General features: G+C 35.6%; 1 protein-coding gene across 5 annotated transcripts in view; it reads left to right on the top strand.

The window, feature by feature from the left end:
* Positions 1-21,798, top strand: part of LOC113073195 (neurotrimin-like) — an 87,120-nt gene that overhangs the window by 60,366 nt on the left and 4,956 nt on the right. For 3 of the 5 annotated variants that reach the window (XM_026246072.1, XM_026246074.1, XM_026246073.1), the window contains exons 3-7: positions 11,071-11,196; positions 18,031-18,162; positions 18,387-18,507; positions 19,124-19,275; positions 19,555-19,590. In XM_026246072.1, coding sequence (XP_026101857.1) covers positions 11,071-11,196; positions 18,031-18,162; positions 18,387-18,507; positions 19,124-19,275; positions 19,555-19,590 — 567 coding nt within the window. The remainder of the gene's footprint in view (positions 1-11,070; positions 11,197-18,030; positions 18,163-18,386; positions 18,508-19,123; positions 19,276-19,554; positions 19,591-21,798) is intronic. The other 2 variants (XM_026246076.1, XM_026246075.1) reach the window with 1 other exon arrangement.

Genomic DNA, 21,798 nt, shown 5'->3' with positions numbered 1-21,798 from the left:
CATCTGCCGTCAGTGGTTCAACTGTAATGTTATGAAGTGACGAGAATACTTTTTGTATGCGAATAAAACAAAAATAATAATTTTAAATCAAAGCATAAATACATGTAGAAACAGCCCATCCTTTTCTCAGAAGAGCGTAGGCAGTTTGAGTGATGTGGAGAGACACAGAGGAGACTGTTGACAAAGGAATTGTTGAATAAACTTGTTATTTTTGTTTTATTCAGGTACAAAAAGTATTCTCATTGTTTCAAAACGTTACGGTTGAACTGCTTGTGGCATATGGACTATTCTGATGGTGATTTTTATACTTTTCTGGACCTTGACAGTGTAACTTACTTGGCAGTCTATGGGACAGTCTTAAGCCTCCCGGTTTTCATCCAAAATATTTGTGTGAAAATGAGTGACACGTATTGGTGTTTTACAGCCTCTAGTGTTAATTCCAGCTGGAAACTGCAGAGAATTTATCTACAGCATAGATAGATTTTTATTTTATTTTTTATGAGCATATGTTTTAGTTTTTTAAATAAATAATCACTCTAAATAATATGGTAAATTGCCAGCCATATCTTATAGAGAGTGAGAATGGGGAATCACCATGACAGTGAGATCGTGCTGTAACTTTCCGGGAGTTAATTCATGATGTACCACAGTGTTTCATTATTAAACATGTTATTTTCATCTGTATGTTTGATTCTTTTTTAGTCTCTCTTCAACCAGTCTTTTTATCTGCCTATCTGCCTGTCTCTTTCTAATGCCATAACACATTATCATCTAAATGTTATTTAAATGAAAACACCTTGATTTCAGCCTCAAAATATGAAGTGATCTGTATTTCCTGTTTTTCCGCACAACCATTAATTTATGTTCTCCGGCACATCGTGTCAGCGTGGGAGGGAACTGTGCTATGATCATGTTTGCAGAGGCGAACCGTGTTAACACCAAAACTAATTCATGCTAATCAAAATAGCTGTGCTCCAGAGGTCTTACTCAGAATACCAGGCAAACCATCATGTTTCACTGCCTCCATGCAGTTGTTGATGTATAATAAGTTCAAGGAGAAACAAAACCAACTCCTCCTAATCTTCATAAAGCTGGTCTGAGCTGCCACTGCCATTCACATTTATGAGGGGAAAAAACTGCAGTTGCCTCGCGGCTGTGGGTTGCAATGGCTCTCTCAGAATGTCTTCCTGCTGATGTAGCATGTCAGACACACTCACCATAGCATCTTTTTTTTTTTTGGAGAAAATCTGTTAGTCTCTGCTTGATGTCATTATAGATTGGTTACTTTCCTTTTTTAATGGATAAATTCATCACTAACTTAGATTATCCTTGCCAAATGCTACCAAATATGAAGTGTGAATTTTATTCTTCTTCATTTTGGAATACTTTCCCTATCCCTGCATAAAATGCACAGACAGCTATAAGTAAATTTGGGGATTTCAAGAGTTTCCCGACCAGCATGACAACAGCAACTCTTTTTAAACCAAAAAAAAAAAAAGGGTTTTAGGGTTTAGGACTGTCTGTTTGCTTGACCATTGACATAATGTTGCGTGATTTGATACAAAATCTTATCAATATATGGGTCATTTTATTTCTTGTTATTGATATCACAATTTTTGTCAGCTATTTCGATATCATATAAAACAAAATTACACTTTACTTATTAACCTAAGTTAAAAATGTTCCCTAGCTTACTGAAAACAAGTAAATAATCACTAAAATAAATAAAAATAAATGGAATAATTAGGAGCTATAGGGAAAATAATTATAATAGACTTTAAAAGTTTTTCAAGAAGGTCTATGTAGTAAATAAAAAATGAGAAATACTGAAGAAAATGAATGTTATTAAATATAAAAAAAGATTCTAAACTATGGATTTGATTCTTATTTAAACTGCAAAGGTTAAGTTTTAATTTTTTTGACTGACATGGAGGACACAGAGAGCTGAAGCTATATTAGGCTACTGTCACTTTAATATACTGATGCACATCTGATTTGTTTTTTAATATTTGCAGTCATTTAGTCATAACCAACTATGTATGAATACTTCCCAAGACAGGAATTTTGACATTTTTGTGTGTTTGAGACCATTTAAGCACAAGACTTTTGAACATATTGTTTCCTAACAAGCCTTAAAGCTGATATTTAGTCTGCCTTTTCTTGAGGAACTACAATGTAGCTTGTCTGCTTTTGTCTTTATTTATTTTTTCCTGTCAGATACCTATTGGACAGGATATTATCCCAAACTGTGATGGAGAAAAACTTCATGGATCTTGGCATATCCTCCAAGGCAAGCAAAGTGCCGGGAAATGTCAAACGCTGCTTTTCTTACAATTTCCCCGTGTTTTTTTTTTTTTTTTTTTTGAGGAATGAAAATGCAGCAAATTGGTTGTATAGGACATGCAGATGAAGCATATATTCATTCCCTGATTAAAGACTCTGCATGGTAATCAGCGCCTGAAAGAGGTCATTTTTCAAATTATCTGACATTTTCAGTGAATGCAAACATTGTTCCTGCAGCTGTGTACCAAATTTTAGGGTCTTGTGTATTCATAATGTAGATGTTTATTTTGGTCACAGAGCAAAGCCATTATATCATCTTTACATAAGAACAAGTCAAAGTCAAATGCTGTTTGTACACAACAGAATCGCAACACATGCATTGAGGCTAGTTTCACTATTGATCGTGTGCGACTATTGATCTTTAAAGAAAAAGAGTGCATTAGTATGTCGAATATTAATGTACATCAATAGAAACGAGTTATTACATGAGAACTCTAAACGTCTTGTTCAGACAGAAATCAAAAATCTCCTCAGAATAATTTTTGGAAGCACATTTAACCAGCTTTCAGACATTGTTATGCTCTGTTTCAAAAACTTTAGAGCTGCATGTGTAGGCATACAGTATGTTATTGATGCCTCCTAAAATATCTTGGTTTGTCCTAATTTCCATTTCATTTGTGCATTAACTGATGCTTTTATCTAAAGCAACATGAAAAATAAAACTTTTTTTACATTTTATTTTCAGAAAGTTGATAAAACATTTTAATAATAAAGTATTTATAAAACAATTGCTTAATATATATATTTTTTTAAGTTTTATTTGACCAAATATTTCTGTGTTCCAATGATATTTTTAGTATGATTGATATACTATTATTTAGATACTAGTTCAAATAATTTTTTTTGTTTTCATTTAAATTTTAGGTAAAGTTGACTTTTGTGTGTGTGTATTGTTTTTATTATTATTATTATTATTTGTATTACAATACTGCAAATATTATTGCCTCTTATGACAGAATTATTTTACTAATTTTTAAATAATTTAGGATGAAAACATCTAGGCTACTAAATAAATACATTTAAATGTTAATCACAGCATTAGCTTAGTAGCATCGCTACTGAAATCAAGAACATACCACGTGATGGAGAATTTCTGTTTTTGCTGACTATGTAGAGCATTTCAAATCAGTCACTTAAGTGGTTCTGTGCTTAGGGTGCTGGCTAAGTATCCACCTGCCAGTTTTTGGCAGTAGGCAGCAAAGCAACTCGGAAGGTTTCGGAACAGAGCTTTGCCACTGCTGGTCTTTAGGTTCTTGTGACAGCAACAAAACGCGGATTGATTTCCTCTTTCCCAAGCTTGTCCTTCTTATCAGACAGAATGGTGACACTGCCGTGTTTATTTACAGACAAAAAAATGAAATGTGGTTTAACTGTAATATGACACATGCCTCCATCCATGACTGTACGGCAAGAATGAAATGGTAGCATACTGGAAATATTTTTCAGCAGGTAGATGTCTCATCAGCAAATTCCCTTTGCAGATTCTCTGACTCCATGCAATTTAGTTCCTTAGCCATATCTGTCCACTGGCATGGAGTGGAGCAGACGCTTTCAATTCGTTCTCCATGGGAGTTGAGCGACAGGCTCACGTGGGGGATTGACAGTGCAGTAACTAGTGAGAGCCTCATAAAGTTGAGAAATGTTCAGCTTTATTCAAATGAGAAAAGAAAAATAGAGGGTGGCAGCCAGTCGCTGTGAGGTGAAGTCAGTCTGTCATAAGAGTTTCAAAATCTGCCAATAGTGCTGGAGTTTCTGGAGTATTCAGTGCACATTGTTGCTACAGTATATTGAATACAGATTTTGAAAAATCGTTGCAGCTTGGTTAACACAAGTTACTCTATACTGCATTCAGAAGAGCTGTAATTGTGCATAAATATGATGAGGTTATTGACCATAAATTGAAAGCAATCACTGTATGTGCTGAAGGCATGAGCGCTGCTGTGGGTTTTACAGACACACCTCCAAATCTCCAGACCACTATCGTTTTAAGCAGTATTGAACGGGTTTCTTCCGCACCACTGGACACTTGGAGTGAGAGTTCATCTGGCTGGAATGGGGCAATTTGTTATCCTTTGTTTTTACTCGCAAATATCAACTTATTGGCTCCTAACCAGTCAAATGTGACGAAAAATAATCACATACTCATAGTTCAAAATTAAACATTTGATAATCTCAAACTCATTTATTATACACATGGTAAATCTGTGGGCATACATATCAAAGTTCAACATTATTTATATATAAATACATATATGTGTGTGATTTTGCTCGTGGCGGGTTGCACAGTGACTCCAAGTAGCCACTTTTATATATAGAAATTAAAACAGTACAGTCATAATGTTACAAAAACACACAAAATGACTAAACTTTTAACTAAAATTAAAACTAAACAACACAAATACCCACACACACACACACACACACATATATATATATATATATATATATATATATATATATATATATATATATATATATATATATATATATATATATATATATATATATATATATATATATATTAGAGGTGGGCATAGTTTAATTTTTTTAATCTAGATTAATCTAACTGTGATCTTGAAATTAATCTAGATTAATCTAGATTAAAATGGTTCATTCGAATTCTGCCGAAGGCATTCAGAATATGTGTGTTACCCAAATCAAATTGACAAACAGTAAGAAGCAGTTTGAGAAGGGGATTATCAAGCTAGGTGGTGCATTAGAAAAGGGGCTCATCTCCTGTTTCCAAAATGCATCATAAAGTGCTTGAAAAAGCTGTAAACTAATTCCACATTGCACAAGGTGCAAACAACCTTACGCCTGTTTCCCACCAATGTTTACGTTTTTTTCAAGTTTATAGGTGTCAAGGTACAGAAACCAAATAATTAAATGTAAAATAGCACTGGATAGTCTTCAGTGTAAAAATGAAATATACAATCAAACCTACATTTATTCAGACACCTTCAACATTTCTCACATTACAGTTTTGCTATATATATCAAACATTATATTTGGTGTCTGAATATTTTTTGGTTTTAATGGTTAAAACTACAAAGTAATTCAGTCAAGAGCAGTGAGTGATTTTCATTTTAATTTTCTTGGATTAACATTACAGCAGCCAGTAGCTAAATTAGGCGCGGTCACTTTAAGAGACCATGAACGCATCCAATATAATACACATCCCATTTTTTCCTCAACTGTTTACTTTCACTTAAGAAATAACTGACAGTTTTTTCGAGCATAATTTCCAAGGTGGATATTTTGACATATTTTGTATGTATTTGTCGGCACAAGAGCAAAAGTAAGCAAATTCGGTGTTGAAGCGTTTTGAGACGCCTTTCTCTGCTGAGCCCTGAACACCAGAACAGCGCGAGTACTGAATTGGGCTCTTTCACATCTTTTTGTTTGTTCAAACTGCGATTTGTATTTGTTCGTTCAGGTGCAGGAAAGACTTCGAGGAGAACTTCGCAGAAGAGCGCTCGGTTCAGTGTCGCTGTCCATGATACGCAGCTCTCTCTCTCCGCACCGAACACAGCGCGCGAGTAACCAGCTACTCTGTTCAGCTTCTCTGCGTCTTGTGTTTGGATGCTTTAATGTTTACATCGACAAGCGGTAAGACTTAAAAACATGTGAAAAAGATAAGCTTTCGTGGCAGCAGTGGCCCGTCAACTGTCCTGAGCATCTTTTTAGGCTGTCCACAGCCAGTCGGTTATATAAAATATCAAGGTGAAAGTCATCATAGCTTGCTTAGTATAGACCCAGCTCCCAACCCAACTTTGAGAATAGATTAACGGTGATATTTTTTTTTCGCCCGATAAGAGTCTCGCGTTAACTCAGCGCGTTAACGCCGATGACGGCCCACCACTGTATATATATATATATATATATATATATATATATATATATATACAGGTCTTGACATTAACACCCGCCAAATGCGGGTGGAATTTGCTCTTGGCGGGTAACACAGTGACTCCAAATAGCCACTTTTGGCAGGTTGTATAATTGTAGTGTTTTTAAAAGGCATCTGAAATAAGCCATATTGCAGTGTGACACTACGACACTACAACTCCCATGAGTATTACATGCACACTAGTGATGCACGGGTCGGGTTTTTTTCCAACCCATGGGTCCCGCTTTTATTAAATTATTTGGCCTGCCCCACCCCGCCCCGCCCCAACCAGACCCGCAGGTTATGAGGTGGCCTATTATAATTCAACTGAAACCAAAAAGGAAGAAGAGACAAAGGGAAAAAAAACCCTTTTCAACGAAAAGTCGAGAACGGCTGGTATATGAGTATATTCACAAAAACAAAAATGTGGCTAGTAAGAATGCTGTGTGACTAGTAACTTTGGAAAACCACTAGCCACATTGGTTAGTGAGAAAAAAAGTTAATGTCAAGCCCTGTGTGTGTGTGTTTGTGTGTGTGTGTGTGTGTTTGTATACAAATATATACATAACATTTAAACTAATTGAAAATGAAAAAGTGATGCTTTGCCAACTAGAGGGAATACAATAATTAATTTAGTTTTTATTGCTGTTGTTTTGTTTTAGATAACTAGAATAACCCTGCTGTCTATATATACACACTTTTAATTTGCTTTAATGCTTTTTTAAGTCAATAAAAAGCCTCTTAAGGGAAAATATAATTATGGCTACGATAAATGTCAGTCCTTTTATTATTTCATTCTTTTTTCATTTGGAAAATATAATTATGGCTACGATAAATGTCAGTCCTTTTATTATTTAATTCTTTTTTCATCTAAAATAATTAGTGGTGATGATTTTATGATAAGTGAAATAATCGTAACCATATTAATGGTGCTCTCGATTGCAGCTGATCATCATAATGAAGTGCTCATTACTGGATTGTTGAAAAATTCCCGGGTTGATCTGGTCTGCCAGATTTTTACCCCTTTGTTCAACTGAACCAAAACTATAATATCTGAATTGCATGATATTCTGTTTGTTTATTTTGTTTTTATAGTGTTTGTGATTTAGTTTTGCTAGGGAGATAATATTTATATTTGATCATCCATATAACGCCTTACTGAGGTTTCCCTTGTCTCAGCTAGGGAAAGCGGAGGTCAAATCTTGGGAATAGTCTTGTGATATGCCAAGTTATTTCTATTCATTTGCTCCTTCTGTCAACTGAAGATCCCTTTGAAGCTCAGAAATCTGGCATCAAAAGTAAGAGGATGGTACGACTCTATTAAAATGCAATTTAACATGCTTTAACTCATACGGATTCTGGAGAATCCAATCTGGCGGGACACACACACACACACACATCCACAAACGGCAAGTGTGTCTTTACTGTCTGTGCAGTATAAAGAAAGAAGTCATTGTAAGCCCTTTATTGGCTTTGAAAATGGCTTTGAGTTGCATTCTGGCCATTCTTATCAGAAATATGGTTCACAAAGATACACACTATCGTTCCAAGACACAAGTAATAAACGCAGTGATAGAATCATTCCTCACTGACTGTTATTGTCATATGGAGGGTCATGTTGCCATTGTAAACAGTTCTCTTATTAACTTCATATGGTTCCTTTAGTCCCTATTACAGATTGACAGAGCATGTGTGCTGTGGTTTCGCTGGAAACTGCCTTTAAAGAGCTGTGTGGAGGCTCTTAATAGCGCACTGAGCTTTTCTGCTTTTCTTTTTTCAGGATGGCTTTGTTTTCCATATTTAGAACAGTGAGCAAAACACATTTAACATTCTAGGCTGCAGATAATCAAATGCACCGCTCTTGCTGCTGCCTGAAGATTCAGCATTTAGCATTTAGATGAAGTTTTTAGCATTTTATTTTTATCCTACATTATGCAACTAATGAATTTCTTATAGAGTGCACAGATTCAGCAATTATCATTTCTCTAAGAAATATAATAAAGAATAAGCTGTCAGTCCTTCAAAATATTGAAACATTTAATCACAGTTAATTTTGTAATTACTGTGCTAATGTATTCAGTTCCTTTTAAAAGAAAAAAATAATAATATAATTATTAGGTTAACATTTTATTTTTACAATAATTAAATAATAAGTCAACTTTCCATGCACTTCTCTGTTCAAAAGTTTGGGATCGATATGTTTTTTTTTAATTCTTTTGAAAGAGGCTAGATTTATTTGATTAAAAATACTGAAAGAAAGAAAGAAAGAAAGAAAGAAAGAAAGAAAGAAAGAAAGAAAGAAAGAAAGAAAGAAAGAAAGAGAAATTTGGTCCACAGGCCTCTTCTATATTTCTATGAATGACAATGTTGAATTTCACTATACAAATTATACAGTTTTACTAATGATTTAAACTTTTGCTCAGCATGGGGTCTGGGTTTGATTTAGAAATTAACTGTAATGTATTTTTGGACTAAACCTTGTATGTGGCTGTGCATTAGTCAGATATGACATTTGAAGATGGATTACATTTTAAATCTGTATATCTGTTAAAAGTTAATTTTGTCTTTTAGCATGTAGATTAGCTTTAAAGCTAACTGACATGGACTAAAAGCCACAACACTGGGTTTTAGATGCTTATTTTTCTAAGATTATTGAACTACTTGAATTACCCTGTGTGTGACAAATTGGAGAAAATTATTAACTTGAACATATATATATATATATATATATATATATATATATATATATATATATATATATATATATATATATATATATATATATACACTGTACGTACGTATGTATGTATGTACTGTATATATATATATATATATATATATATATATATATATATGTATATATATGTGTATATATGTGTATGTATATATGTGTATATATGTGTATGTATATATATGTGCATGTATATATAAAACAATACATGAAGAATGTTGCTCTCTGTCACATATAAAGAGTATGTACACTTCGATTGATGTTAAATTAATTATTTATAGCCAAGTGTCTCTGGAGGAACATGTCTTTAGTGACTAAAACAGGATAAAACGGTGGTACTGCCTGGCTTTGTTGGTACCAGCTCAGACGGTGACGGCAACCTTTGTTGAGTTGTCTCAGCTTTGAAATGCAAAACCAAACCTCTTGACAGAGTACACGTGTCAAAATAACATCTGTATTCAATAGCAGAACGTAACGTTTCAACTGACACTGGTATTTTTCTGATCATACCATCAGTGCCACCTATTATTACATTTACTGAGAAGATCTCTTTTGAGCGCCTAATGATAATGCTAATTGTTTAAAGCAGCGTGCTCATACACTGTGTTTTGTTTTGTAAGGTTTCACAAAAGGGGAAATCGCGCATACGCCGCCTGAAGGCATGTATTGAATTAATTTTCAACTGAGACATTTCTGCTACAGTTCAATGTGGATCTTAATTTACAGCTGAGGGAATTAGTTAATGGTCTCTAAAGGATTTTATTCAACCGTCACGGCAGTCAAGTCAAACATATTTTGCCGGCCATCATCGAGGCAAAAGTGCGGGATGCTCTGCAGAGATTTGAGACATTATACTGAACTGACCTTTAACTTAACTGACCTTTATGTTGCAGGGTAATTTTTATAATATGAGCCATGGCGGAGGAAAGGCTTGTAAAGGTATTGGAGGGATTCGTGGTTCTGTACTCAAAATAGTTTGTGTGGATCCTCAGGGTGCCTGTGCCGAAAACAACAGCTCAACAATCTTGATTCCTCTTAGATCCCTGCAACAAGCTGGATTTCACTTCATGAGAATATACATATTAATGTTTTTCTTCAAGGTTGTTTTTAATAAACAGGAAGAAAAGAAAAGGCTGTCCACACTACTGTTAAAAAGTTTTTTGACTCAGTAAGATTTGTGGAAAACATAATGCATTTTTATAGGATTCTCTGATGAATATAAAGTTCAAAAGCATTTATTTAAAAACAAATTATTTGTGACATTAGAAATGTTTACATTTACCTTTGATGAATTTACTTACTTAATAAAAGTCTTAATTTCTTAAAATAAATAAATAGTGACCCCAAACTGATTGATAGTGTATGGAAATCAATTATGTATTCCAATGTTTTAATTATTCCATATAAATTATGATGTCCTCAACATTGTTGTAGCACCCAAAAAAAAAAAAAACCATTTGATTGTTTATTTGCAAACACATATTCTCTGTGAGTGTTGTAGTAAATGTTTAACACTACTTTAAAAAAAAAAACACGCTAAAAGTAGGCCGTAATTTGCTCTCCTGAAGAGAGTATGTGGACACCCTATATGGCTATTCCCCCTAGGGTGACTAAATAAGGTATTTGTAACATCTTTAGTTTTGCTGAGTTGTAGACTTTTTGAGATCTGCAAGGCCCTCATAATGGCCTGAATTGTGGCTTGCTCTGCAGTCTGTTTAAATTGTGTTCAAACTGCAAAGGCAATCAATAAATCAACCTTCTGAAATGTGTCTAGTTTGCAATTGTTCAGCCCAAAATAGAAATAGTAACCAATAAATATTTTACAGATTTTTTTTCTGTAATATTTATTTGAAGTTTTCCAAACTAGGTCTAAATCAAATCAAGCACAAAACACAGAAATGTGTAATTTTATTGGAGAGGTAACTGGGTTATTAATGTTACATTTATTGAATGTTAAGTTTATGCTCTGTGGAAAAGATCCTTGATTTCTTAATTATGTTATGTCTATATTCATGATAAAGAGTATTCATTAAGTTAACCACAAGGGACATTTGATTTTTTGTTTTGTTTTGTTTAATTAGATATTAACAACTTTGATGTTTTACAGTTCCTCCAAAGATCCTGAACCTGTCAAAGGACCTTGTGGTGAATGAAGGCTCCAACGTGATGTTAATGTGCCTGGCTAATGGAAAACCAGAACCTGCCATCGGCTGGAGGATGTTATCACCTTCAGGTGAGATAGATGCTTTTATATGCAGAAAATTAAGCAAATCTTTAGTCAGTATCTTTTGCCTTCAAAATGATACCACAGTCCTCAACATCGGTCCAGTACTGCTGATCTATTTTCCCAGTACAAAGAACGGTGCACTTTTTTCCTTGATGATTTAGCAAAATACTGCATCCCACTGACATATTAAGCACGGGTGAGATAAAATATCAGGCGTCTTTTTCTCTGAGAGCTCTGTGTGTGTGTATTTTGACTGTTTGGGTGTGTGTGTGTGTTTGTGCATGCACCATACAAGCTGAGTGGTCCATTTTGCTTATCTTCAGGCCACATGAACAAATCAGCTCCATTTGGGCCTGTCCGCGGCTCTGTTCTGCCGTGCACCATTTCACTTAATCAGGGAAAAACTGCATTTTAATGCGCTATGATTCATGGGGTGCAATTGGACTGCTGTACCTGCTCATTCTCTTTGTGTTGTTACAAGGATCATGTAATTGAAATGTTAATGTGACATAGAAGTGCCTGCTCTGTTTGTTTGTTTTAAGTGAAAGAGTTTGAGATGGGATTCGATTATGATACAGTACATTTATCTGCTAAGAACATCTAATGCTTTTAGGAATAAAAGATCAACTGTTAGAGCAGATTCAAGTCAGAGTCTTGTTGGACCACAGGATAAACTTTTTTCCCACATCATTTATCAGGTGGGCACTGTTTATATACTTCCATTGTCAACAGATTTCAATCTTTAAAGGATAGTTTGGTTTAAAATGTAAGGAGGTAAATGTAAAGAAGATGAGGAGATGGTGGGTTGTGTTGGCATTAGTAACATTACACAGCTTATAAACACCATGCTTTTGTGCATTTTGATCAATTTAACACTTCATTGGCTCTCAGATCTGATTTGTTTTTGTAAAAGCATGCCATAATCTTCAAAGAACTGGCAACCAGGAATCTTGATGGGACTGGAATCAGTCGGAAGCCATCCAAACGACGTGTGATACTTCATTAAGACACAGACCCCCTTGCGATAAGATCTTAATATTACGATAGCACCAGGAATTGTAGTCTTGTAGAGATTTGTCTCTTTTAAAATGTGTATTAGACATGTAGAGCATGTTGATGTCAAATGCACCTGCTCCCCTGAGCATTCGCCGTACTACAGTCATTTAGATTTACCGCAGCGTTTCCACATTGTTTCAATAAAGGGCTGAAATAAGTCTGCCAGTCACACTTAGTTCTGTAAGTACACATCTCCGACCTTTAAATGGCACTTCGCTCAAAGCCACACAGCTCTTTCTCTGGACTCTCTATATAAACCAAGAGATTTCACGATGTCGCACCCTATCTCCAGTCTCACATCACTCACATGGAAGTTTTCTCTAGATTACGATCATACAGAGTCCTTACTTTATCAAGATCCTAATCTAAAGAGGGCAGCTAGGCCTGCTACCATCCATTCTTATTAAGGAAGCATGCAAAAGCAATGTTATTTGTGCTTTAATGACTTTCTAGAGTTCACCTTCATGTGTAATATGCTGTAGTGAACACTAACAGCAACATATCATGATCTTGTCATAGAGAAAAGGTTGATGGATCATTTAATGTGGTTTAGATTGGAATATGTGACAAAATGCATTTACGTAAAAAGCGCTGAAATGTGATTTTAAGACCATTAGCAATAGAGTTTATGATGCAAAATTGCCATAATTTTGCAGAAAATGTAAAATGAGAGTGCTGCACTTTGATGCGTCTGCAGATTAGCCAAAATATTTCACAAATGACCTCACTGGGGTCAGTGGATGTTATTGACAGACATTCCAATTCTGTGGAAATGTGCAGTTCTGCAGGCACAAATACTGAGATTCTTTGTGGCTCTGGCTATTAACAATCTGAATTATTGATCAAACCCAAAGTTTACAACAACTAAGAACTGAATACCAGTACAGGACCCGTTGTCCTGAATATTATAGTAAGCTCTTTTGTTTTGCTAGAACAGTACTGTATGTGCATTTCGCTGAAACTTTTGCATAACCTTACACTTCAGAATATCAGTTATTTATGTTGTGTTTCTAAAGATCCAGATTTGCAAACTGAAAAAAATATACTTTTTGAATGATGCAATTTTACTTTCCTTTAGTGTCTTTGTCTTTTTTTTCCCACTAAAAAAATTTAAACATCCATAAAATAAGATCAATTTACTTGAAAAGCAAAACTGCACAATATAATAAGATTGAATTGTTTTATTTTCTTACCATGTATATATATTTTCCTGTTGCATATAGTGATGTTTATGCTTAAAAAATGGAAATGATGTATTTAAGTTCATTTAAGATGTATTCGCGGATCTTACACAATTTTGCTTGTCGAGTACATTGATCTTTAAAGATAATTGTAATTTACTGGAGAAAGAAAAAAACAAAAACATTGTATTTGTACATTGCATTGTACTAGTGTCCTTTTTCAAACTACTTCACACCCTTCAGTATATGTTGGAGGATGTGGATAACAGCAAATGTTCTGCCTCTCACAAACAAAGAAAAAGTTCATTTATGCTTGAAAGAAACTATAAAGATGGGATATTAATCTTATTATCCCCTTAGGCTGTTTAATAGACATATTACACACTTGAATAAATCATTCGCAGGCTCTGCATGGTCTTTCTTTAATTGATCAGAGCAAAACCCTTTGTTTATTTATTTTTTCAATCCCCAAAAAGGGATATTCACCCAATCCCATATTTCTCTCTTTTTGTAAAATCCAGTGAGCAAAAGATCAGAGCAAGTGGCGTGTGAGTTGCATTGTGGGTATGGCAAGAGTAAAGGTGTCGTTATTGTGTTACTGTGTTGTTTTTCCTTTGGGTGAGGAATAGGGTCAATAATGTTGCTAATTTATCATTGCCGCTGTTTAATCGACTTGAATAAACATTGTTTTTAATGAGCGTCTGTGTCCCAGGAGCGAAAACTCCTATTAGATCAGTGCGAATTAGGGTTTTGGCTCAGTGAAGAGCACATCGTGTGGAGCACATTCCTTGAGGTTTTTATTGAGCTGTGATTGCATTAATCCTGTTTATAACCATCTATGTAATGAGGCTTCTGTGTGTTTGGGATCGGCAGCTCATTTCAGGAACCAAATGATCCTCTTAGTGCTAGCCCTAACTGCTAATACAGTTCTACTCTGCTAAGCTCGCCTACTATTTTTCTCACTATTTCTCTCAACCTCCCCTCCTCGGTACTGTGCTGACTCTAGTTATTATAATTTTTTGTTTTAGTTTTTTTTTTTTGGGGGGGGGGGTGAAAGGGGTTATAGATTGATATTACTCTGGTCGGTTCTGGTTATGGTGTTTCTCTCTCCTGAGCAATGGCCTCAGAGGTTTAGAAGGATGTGGATCTGTGAACTACTTTGTGGAGCTGCAGATTACCCCATGCTAATGTACTCTACTGTGTGTTTATCTTTTCATTCCTATTCAAGCTTGTATTGTCTGTCACTCAAATCAAATACAGCCCGCTGTTCCAGCTAGTCTCCATTCAAGAGGCAAATTTTCCAAAACACCCAATTTTGCACATGGATTTAAGCCGGAGAGAATAACAACAATCTAATTAAGATATTTCAGCACATTTAGAAGGTGATTAAACTGGATTGTGGGCGTTTGTTGCACTGATATATCACACACAAATGTAGCACGAACACATTTGCACCCGCTCGCTCAAACAAAAGCATATTTCGGCATTAGTTACAGATGTGGCTTTTCATTTTGCATTTTTAAGTCAAACAAAGACTCAAGGACGGAAGATTTCTGATGGCTGGAATCAAAGCAAGCCTGTCAAATGAACAGAAAACAAACAAGAATCTCAGCTGAATAAAGCCAATAAATATCTGCAGGGCATACGTGTGACGCACACTATCTGTGTTTGTTTTCCTCATGTAGATAATGCATTAAAGGTTTTGCACAGTTAAGTCTGTATTTTTTTATGTCAGTTGATAGACCGTTTGTTTTTAAAATGAATAAACAGGCAATTCTTCCTCAACTGACAATGCAGCATTTGGATATAAATCTCATCACAGCCGTGACTAATCAATCAATTCATTGTATCATGTACCAAAAGTTGTTAATGGGATATCTTCTGAACTGGTGTTTGGTTCACATTCAGAACAGAAGTGTAGTTAATCAGGTGGTGCGGTAATGGAGTTCCTGTCCCGCTGCTCTGGAGGGATCAGACAGAGAACCTGTCGCTCGGAAGATGGCACCTTCAGCTGTGCCTGGATTGATTCAGCACCTTGCCCAACTCTTCTTTCCTTCTCTCTGGGGTTTTGTGTGTGTATGTGTGTACAACAGCTCGGCGTTATTAGTTCCTTGCTCTCTGCTTTTCTGCAGTACTTTACACTTATACTGGTTTGCATCTTATTCTAGCCCAAACAACACTTTATTAGATAGGAAAAGCCTGTCTGAATGACATGAAACAAAACCATCTACATCTACATTTTCTGTACATCTAAATAAATAGCTTAAAATCGAATTGTAGGCCTGTCTGTGGATATCTGCATTAATTGCTTAAATAAATAGGCTATTTAGGATAAGATGACATGGCACTAACATAAAAACTTATCACAAAGTGATTAGTTCTATACAAAAGTGTCCATTGTATCAACTTGGATTGCAGTCAGATTGCAAATGGAGATTTAGAGAATCTGTTGTCATTATATTGTGCAATGTTCACCACCATCTGATAGGGCTATGACAGTCGGCATGACAACCGTGGTCTATTGCCACCGGCGGTAGTGAACGTGATGTCACACAATCTATAACAAGCATCATACAAAGCTTTGTATACAGGTGTAATAATAGTAATACTTGTTGTTTTATTGTTGTTTTATCACAAATTACCTCAAAACGCCATACAGCGTTTTCTTTAGATCATGGTTTAGATTGGCAGGTTTGAGCACAGGAAAATAGAGTTTATTCTGCATTCAGCAAATTAATTTCACACTGAGCGATGGACCTTTTTGGTCACCAGATAATATTGTACATCGCCGATCTGGAGCTATCTCCATTCATATCTCCTGTCTGCATTCGTACAAGTCTCTTCAAGTTCCTGTTATTGCAAACACCTGGCTGTTTAGGTTTGCATTGGTGAGGCTTTCTTCAAACTGCCCAAATACAAATGAGACAATGGTAAATGGAAGATGCTATAAAGAAATGGGGAAACACATTTTTATATATCTAATTAATATAAAACACCTTGCCACCAATGGTAGTTGGTCCATTAGTGCCGCGGTGGTATAAATCTGCCACTGTCACAGCCCTACCATGGATGTGACTGTGGAGGGCAGACTGTTTCATTTCTGTGGGTTTGGTTTCTATGTTAACAGAGTTGTTTGGCGCTTGTTCTATTTTTTATGACACCCAGTGCGATAGTTGTACCATTTCAGCTCGAGGCATTTTATTTTAACTTATAATATCACAAATCAAACCCTGCCGTACTATTGACTGACACTTATAATGCCAATGGGGGTCCATGAATAATCAAAAGTGGTTGGGTTATATAAGACATGCATAATGAATGTGCTTCAGTGGTGTATTGACGAAGAAAAAAGCCTAAGATGTCAGTCTTCAAGTGCTTCGCATTGATACAATCCTCCAAGGCAGCCGTGAAACCCAGAGCCCCGATGGAAATAAACGGTCCCATTATGTCAATCTTCCCTTTGATGGAAGACAGTCTACAATGCACCTGATGCCAAAGCACCACATTTCCTTTCTGCTGGACCAAGTATCAAATGCCAGTGGTTCGCTTTTCATCAAGCTTACCCAGTCTTTTACAACATCAGTGACATGCACTTTCTCTGGGAAACATCAAAATGAGCATCTTGAATAAAGAAGAAACTCTCCTTCTGTGGCTCACTTTGCAAAGATGTTCTAGTGCCACTAAAAAGGCTTGGATTTAATTGGCTTGTTTTTGAAGGTGTAGTTGATTGTTTGAATTCTTTTTAAACAATGCAGCAATAAAATTGTACAAGATCCTTTTTTGAGTAGACTTGGACGAGGTGTGTATGGTTTTGAACGGTAATGAGCTTCTTTCTCCAGAGCACTCTGTTGACACTCCTCATCAGGTTAGAGGAAGTGCCTCTTTCTTTCTCGTTAACAGCCCAACTCTCCCAGGTGTAAGACACTATCTTTCAGAGCATACTTAAGTAAATTCAGTGTGTTATTTTGCTGTCAGAAACTACATTGAGGATGATATTTATTTAAGTCAACCACGTATTACCGTTTGACGTTGAGAACTGCATCACAAGGATCCCTTTCCACCAACATTTTTTTTTCCCAGTCTGGATTTCGTGAACATGAAAAGGCACCGTATATTTTAGCAGTTTGACTCCAGTGTGTATGCAAACACTTCAAAGCAGCTGCACAGAGACTGAGACTCATATTTGAATTCAATTTCACATCTCTAGTGTCGCCTTTCTCCCACAATAGGACACAAATGACTATAAATACATCAGAGCATCAGTATTTCAGGGAATATGAAGTTAGAATTTTTGCAAAGAAGGGCAACAACATGTTTTACACTACAGTGTGGCTTATTGTACCCAAGCAGAGTACTTATGTCGATACTGGAAAATCAGACACTTTTCAGCTCTCCAGTGATAATGAGACGCATGCATCATGATGTGATTTACCCAAGTAACTCTTTCTTGTTCCAAGATCAAGATTCCTACCAACCATTCAAGTCATCTGTTATGGTGGATAGATGTTTTTTAAGGAAACATAGACAATCCTTTTCTCTTTTGAGAGCTTTAATACAGATCATGACAGTCACATTTTAATGTTTTTTTTTTTTTTTTTTTCAGATGACAGCCTAAGCTCAGACAGTGAGATTCTGGAGATTCCCTTCATCAGCAGATATAGAGCAGGAGTGTACGAATGCACCGCAGCCAACGAAATTGCAGTGGACACACAGACTGTTGAACTCACAGTCAACTGTAAGTCTCTTGTGACTTTAAATATAAAATATAATATATTTTGTAATGAAATGTCTCCAAATGCTAAATAATAGCAATGCTAGTGGTTTGAACCCTACTTTATGTTTACAAATTATTTGTTTTTAACTTTTTTTTTTTATACCTGTAAATAACGTTTTGGATTTTTTCTTAATAAAAATTGATAAATTGATTTTGTGTGTGTGTGTGTGTTTATGTGTGTTTAGACCCTCCCAGTGTTTCAGATGGCAGAGATGTTGGTGTGACCCTGGGTCAGAGAGGTGTCCTGGAGTGTGAGGCAGATGCTGTACCCGAGGCAGATTTTGAGTGGTACAGAGATGACAGGAGGTATGGCATTTCACTTCAAGATATTCTGCTTCATCTGCTCCTTTCTTTGGGATAAAACTGTAGCTTTAATGTTAGTGTACACTTTGTAATTTCTCAATTCCAGCAATTTACAGTTTTTTTTTGTTTTGTTTTGTTTTTTAGATGTGTACAGTAGTAGCTAGTTATCAACAAGAGTCTGTATTTCCTCTATATCTGTCAAAGTCATTATATTGTGAGGTGAAGGACAAATGTTTTTCAGTAGCTGTACACGTCTGACTAGATGTGCTGTCATTCATTCACTGTTTTTAAAAGCGAAGTACTTGAGAGCCTTTGGCTGGAATGTGTCTCAGTACATTCTCTCAAACTGCCTTTGATGTCAAGTGAAGAATAAGTTGTCACAATGTTGTATCATAATTAAATGTGCATAAGGGTGCATGTGCGTGTCCCTCTGCATTCCACTGCCAATAATTCAATCCTCCCGTTTTGCCTCCTTTTAATGTAACCAGACCCACTGCAATCTGCGTCCGAAAATGTTGATGCTGTCATAAATGTAACCTCTAGCTTCAAAGGAAGCTGTGATGTAGCGTAAACAAGGCCGGGCAGATTCAAGTCTCCCCGTTTGCTGACTGTTTCCCAGGATCTTCAATGGCTTTGATGGCATTGAGATCGAGGATGCCGGAGCTTTTTCAAAGCTGACTTTCTTCAACGTGTCCGAGGCAGACTATGGCAATTACACCTGCGTCGCTATCAACAAACTTGGGAGCGCTAACACAAGTATCATCCTATACCGTAAGTTTCAGTGGTTGCTGGTTTCAGCCAAGTCTGTTTAGAGCCTTTTCACAATTCTTTGACAATTTTTTTTTTTTTATTATTCCTTAAACTTTCATAAAATAAAAATAAAAACCTGAACCAAAGCAGAACTACCTGAAAATGTTCCTGTACACACTATGAATTTTCCCTTGGTAGTTTCTGACCCGTTCAAGTATTAATCTTTGAGATTTTCATCTCAGGATTCTCCTTCTTTTGCTTTTGATTCATGTTTTTTCATGTTTGTTTTTGTTGATGTAGAAATAATCGAACCCACTAGTTCGACGCTATTGCAAGGTTAGTAGATGGGTATGTGGCGTCCCACTCACCTCGCATTTAAGCATGTTCCAGCATGTTTAATATGCAAACATGGTTATTTTCACATCAACCACAACATGACAAGGTCAGGTCCTTGATACGGCACTCAAGTTTTTTTGGCAAGGGTGGCCCACGAAATTTCCCTGATTTGAACAGGGTAATGTAATTGACATGCCTCGTCTGAAAGATTGTTATTGTCAAACAGTAAATCGGCCACTAGCTATTCCTATTAAGAGGGTTATCAGCTTAAAATCCCATTTTGTAATAATATTATATTCAGCACATTGAGTGGCAATCTGAATTGGTGCTCTGTGATTGGCATGGAACTGACATGTCTCAATCTGCCTTCAGTCACTGTGGGTTGATGAATGGGTCTCCGTTTTCTGTAACCTAAACATGTTTCTCTTTCTCTTCTGTCACTTTCTTTCCTTTATAACCTTGCTCCATCATGGCATGGCTTCATTATGTCAATGCATGCTCTCATCCGCTGCTTGTAAGTACATGTCTGTGTCTTATGATGTCTTTTGATGTTTGTTGAATTGTTTGCTTCATTATTACTCAGCTGATGAGAAATTTACTTAAAGAAAAATTGTCATCATTTACTCGCTCATACTTCAGTGGAATAAAAAAAAAACTAAAAAAATGTATTCTAGCCAATACAATTACGATGAGCAGGGTCTGGACAAAATGGACAGAAAAGCACCATTAAAGTACAGTAAAAGTTCATATTTGTGTCCAATAGTTTGAGAGCAGTTGTGATGGCCAATTCATAAAAGAGTCATTCTTTTGAATTGGACATTTTCAAACAATCAATTGATGTGATTCAGAACACTTCAAAATACTTGAAATATAACACTTGAGTTTAATGGAAAGATTTTACTATACTTTTATGGTTCTTTTTTAAAGCCTAAAAGCTTCAGTCCCCATTCATTATACCATTGAAAAGAACAGACAGCGTATTATTATGTTCCAAAGTCATACAGGTTTGGGACGATAGGCAGTGGGAAAATGATGACCAAATTTTTCATTTTTGACTATCACTTTAAATGTACATTTGCCCCTTACAAAAAAAAGTGCCATGGTGCCATGGTCTTACCTGGACATAGTTACCATGGTAATACACAAAGGTATATTGCACTGTACACTCACAGAATAAAAGGCACAAAAACTTACTGGGGCATTACCTTTTCCAAAAAAGTACTGCCCCAGTGACAAATTCTGTACCTTTTTTTTCTAAGAGTGTACATTAATCATACAGTACCACAGTATACAATGTATATCATTATCCTTCCACAGTAGGAGAGACCTCTTCCTATTTAACTTTTATAACAATTTTGCACATATGGAATTACAGACAATGAGTCAGGTTACAATTGTTAATGTACATTTTATTGATGTTTAGAAAATTGTAATGCACACTTCAACCACACTTCAAATAGCTGCATAACTCAAGTAATGGCAACGATTTAATACCAAATAAAATAGTTTATCGTTTTTATGGTACTGATTTTTGGGTTTATATGGTACCTTATTTTAGCTATGTTGAATAATATGTTTAAAAGCAAAGGTCAAACTGAGACCTACATTATTTGAAATATTTACTAAAATATACTGATTGTCTGCTAACTCAAGAACAACCTTTTAGATAAAAATAATGTTCACTACTTATTTTATTTTTTATTATTTTTTTTCATTCACTCATACATTTTTTTCATAAATAAGGTTATTTGATCGCAGAGTTGAGATAAAACGTTGGGAAAATGAGCAAAATATTAGCATATATTACCTTTTAACTTGCAATCTGGCAGTAAAATTAGTATTTTTATTTTTTTTCTCCTTTAAATCTCAAAATCGTTGTATTTTTCTGACAAACCAGTGCACTTTTTTCATGCAGAGAGAGTCTTTACTGAACATATGCTGAATAAATATCATCACTCAGACTCGTTTGTGTTTGAAAATGTATGTGTTATAATTGCCTTTGGTCTTTTCTACCTTTTTTTGTAAGGGGTCGACCCTCACCTCCATATGTTGTTGTTACTCATTTGTCCTTGCATTGTCCTTTAATCTTTCTTCTCTGCCAAGAATAGAAATCTTGTCCTGGCCAACTTTTCTCCACTGTCTGGCCTAAAAAAAATGTGTGGGATTGGTAGCCATGTCCTCTCCGGAGAATCATTAATTGCATTGAAT

The sequence above is a fragment of the Carassius auratus genome, unplaced genomic scaffold (assembly GCF_003368295.1).
Source record: "Carassius auratus strain Wakin unplaced genomic scaffold, ASM336829v1 scaf_tig00011586, whole genome shotgun sequence".
Classification (NCBI taxonomy): Eukaryota; Metazoa; Chordata; class Actinopteri; order Cypriniformes; family Cyprinidae; genus Carassius; species Carassius auratus.
The sequence above is the reverse complement of the archived record's forward strand: the minus strand, read 5'-3'. Positions and strand labels throughout refer to the sequence as shown.